This window comes from Perognathus longimembris, chromosome 12, assembly GCF_023159225.1.
Source record: "Perognathus longimembris pacificus isolate PPM17 chromosome 12, ASM2315922v1, whole genome shotgun sequence".
Taxonomy (NCBI): Eukaryota; Metazoa; Chordata; class Mammalia; order Rodentia; family Heteromyidae; genus Perognathus; species Perognathus longimembris.
Genome location: NC_063172.1, coordinates 17,662,703 through 17,665,473, shown reverse-complemented (window position 1 = coordinate 17,665,473; position 2,771 = coordinate 17,662,703). Strand labels below are relative to the sequence as shown.

At 57.7% G+C, this 2,771-nt stretch overlaps 1 protein-coding gene across 1 annotated transcript; it reads left to right on the top strand.

Annotated features, from left to right (window-relative positions):
• Nucleotides 1-2,424, top strand: LOC125360584 (golgin subfamily A member 2-like). The gene has a single exon (XM_048358641.1). The coding sequence runs from the start codon at nt 1-3 to the stop codon at nt 2,422-2,424; it is 2,424 nt and encodes an 807-aa protein (XP_048214598.1).
• The last annotated feature ends 347 nt before the right edge of the window (nt 2,425-2,771 follow it).

Here is a 2,771-nt window from a genome sequence, read left to right as displayed (position 1 = left end):
ATGAGCCTGGGAATGTGGCCCCCCCACCTTCGCCAGCCCAGTGCTGGGTCTGAACAAAAAAGACAAAAAATACTAGCTGCAGGAAGAAAACTACTGCAAGAATGCCAGCACAAGAGTAGTAGTACTGTACCTGCAGAATCCAAGAGCAAGAAGAAGATGAAAGAGGGAGGTAACCCCAAGACAAACACCGCTGGGGACTGTACTGTACTCAAGGGTGCAGCCAAGAACCACGAAGACCCTGAGCCTCCCCCTCCCCTGAGCACTGTCAGAGCTGCCAGGGTCCAGAGCGGCACAGGTCCCAATAACACCGACGGCATGGAAAGGCACTGCCAACGCCTGATGCTTGCCCTGGACCACAGCAGAAGACACAACCAGCAGCTGTACAGTGAGCTCCAACAGCTAAAGCAGGAAAAGAAAGACCTGCAACATCAACAGGGGAAAGAACATGAGAAGAAGGCCTGTGTGTTCAAAGCAGTGAAAGCCGATCTGGAGCAGCACAGGCTCTCCATACAGATGTTGACATCAGAAAAACCCACGCAGCAGGTGGCCAGTAAAAGCACCCTGGAACAAGAGGCTCTCACCAGCTGCCTGCAGGCCGCCCAGCAGCGAGTGACAGAGCTCGAGCTCCAGTTGTCTGCGGTGTCCACCATGCAGAAGGAGACCGAGAACAACAACACAGAGCTCATGAAAGCCCTGAACCTGGTGCAGCTGCAGCTCCAGGAAAAGGCCAGAAGCTATGAAGAACTGGAGGACAAGAACACCAAGCTGCACAAGAGGCTGGAAGTGCTTCTGACACAGAAGGCTCACATGAGGATCCAAATCCTCAAGGGCCAAGAGGCATTGGTGGAGCAAGCAGAGTTGCAAAGACAACTAAACCAGATGAAAGAGTTGGTGACAGCATTAAAGGCGGAGAGAGACACCTTTGAGGAGGAGCTGAGGGCGGAGAGCTCCTCGGGGAAGGAGAAGGTGCAGCAGCTCTCAGATCAGGTGAGCCAGCTGAGAGAGGAGAGAGAGAAGGGGGAGAGGCAGGTGCGGGAGCTAGAGAACAACCTGGTGGAGCTGAGAGCGCAGCTGGCAGAGCTGCAGCCCCCGCAACCCCCCACAGGGCCATCGGAAGCTGAGCAGCAGCTGCAGGCCCAGGCCCTGCAGTTGCAGAAGGAGCTCAAGAGCCTGGAGGAGCAACTGCACATGCAGTTGAAGGAGAACCAGAGCCTTGGCCTCCAGAACCTGGAGCAGCAGCAACGGCTGGGGGTCCTGGAGAAGAAGGCCGAGGAATGGGACCAGCATGCTGAGGCTCGGCTGAAGATCGTCGAGATGATGGCGAAGGAACAGGAGACCAAGAGGCGCACACTGGTGCGCGACCAAGAGCTGAAAGAGGAGCTAGCCCAGCTGCAGGACGCTGTGCAGAGGCTGAGCGCTGAGAAGGAGGAGCTTGCCAGCCTCCTGCGCTCCGAGCAGCAAGAGAAGACAAACCTGCGGGAGAAGCTGGAGGAGCTGGAGGAGAAGATGGTGTCAGAAGGCAAAGAGATGGCTGAGCTGAAGAGCCAAGCAGCTGAGGACCTGCAGGAGCTGCGTGACAAGTACCTGGCCCAGGTTCAGGAGGTCATAGCCACCCGCGAACAGCACAGGGCCTCCCACCAGCAGCTGACCTCCGAGAAGGAGGCCCTGCAGCAGCACCTGCTGGAGCAGAGCCATCTGGTGGAGCAGCTGAATCAGGAGCAGGGGCAGCACAAGCTGCTGGCCCAGATGGAAAGAGAGAAGTTCCAGGACACTCTGAAGTGTCTGGAAGCCACAAGGTGCGAGAATGCTCAGCTGCGGGCCCAGCTGAGCGCCCTGGCCTTCTCGAGCGAAGGGGAAGGCCTAAATCAAGAAGGAGACAAGGGTGAGGAGTCGACTCCCCCCACTGGGACTGTCCCAGAGGACGTGGACAACCCACAAAGCATGTGGGATTTTTATATGGAAGCATTGTCCATTGCAGAGTGCAAGAAGGCGAGGCTCAGCCGGCAGCTGCAGGCACAGCAGGCCCGCTGTGGGGTCCTGAGCCAGCTGGCAGCCCAGTGCCAGAGCAAGCTGGAGCACCAGGCCTCCCCCAAGCGCTGGCTCCAAGGCCTGGTGGGCGGGCGGAAGCAGGAGATACAGGAGCCTAAGAAGAACCTGCACATCTGCTTCCCTGAAGACCTGGCTGACAAGGTGGACGCCCAGAGTCCAGTGGATGACCTGCAACATCGCTGCAGCCAGCTGTCCCAACACTTAGCCACTATCGAAGAGACCATCGTGTTCTACAAAGAACAGATGGATGTCTTGGAGAAGCTTTGTCATGAGAAAGACAAGTGTGTCAACCAGCTGTCAGAGGAGAGGAGGAGGAAGATGAAGGAGCTGAAGGAGCTGCTCCTGCGCCTTGCAGGGGAGGGCACGGAGTGCTAGGACAACATGCTGGCAGCCGCCCAGGTCCCTGCTGCCGAGGTCCCCTCACACCTCTCGGGCCCCCTCAAGATGGAAGTTGTACAGGAACAGCAAGAGCATGAAGCCATGAATCTTAACAAAAAGTTGGGGCCTGTCCCTGCGGAGGCTGGGGCGCCTGGGCCCCTGGAGAACCCCACTGCAGAGCCTCCTGTGCTGCTCCTACCTGCCATCCAGCCCCACCAAGAGCCCGCAGGCTTGGGTCAGGGGCCCTGCCTCCCTCCCTTCTACAAGACTGGTAGAAATGACACATTTGGAATATTTTCTATTTAAAGAGCTGGCCGCCACTGTCTAGAGAACTGTCCTCCTGT

What these genes read in the sequence shown, in the direction of transcription:
- LOC125360584 (XM_048358641.1), top strand. Translation starts at nt 1, where the DNA reads ATGAGCCTGGGAATGTGGCCCCCCCACCTTCGCCAGCCCAGTGCTGGG.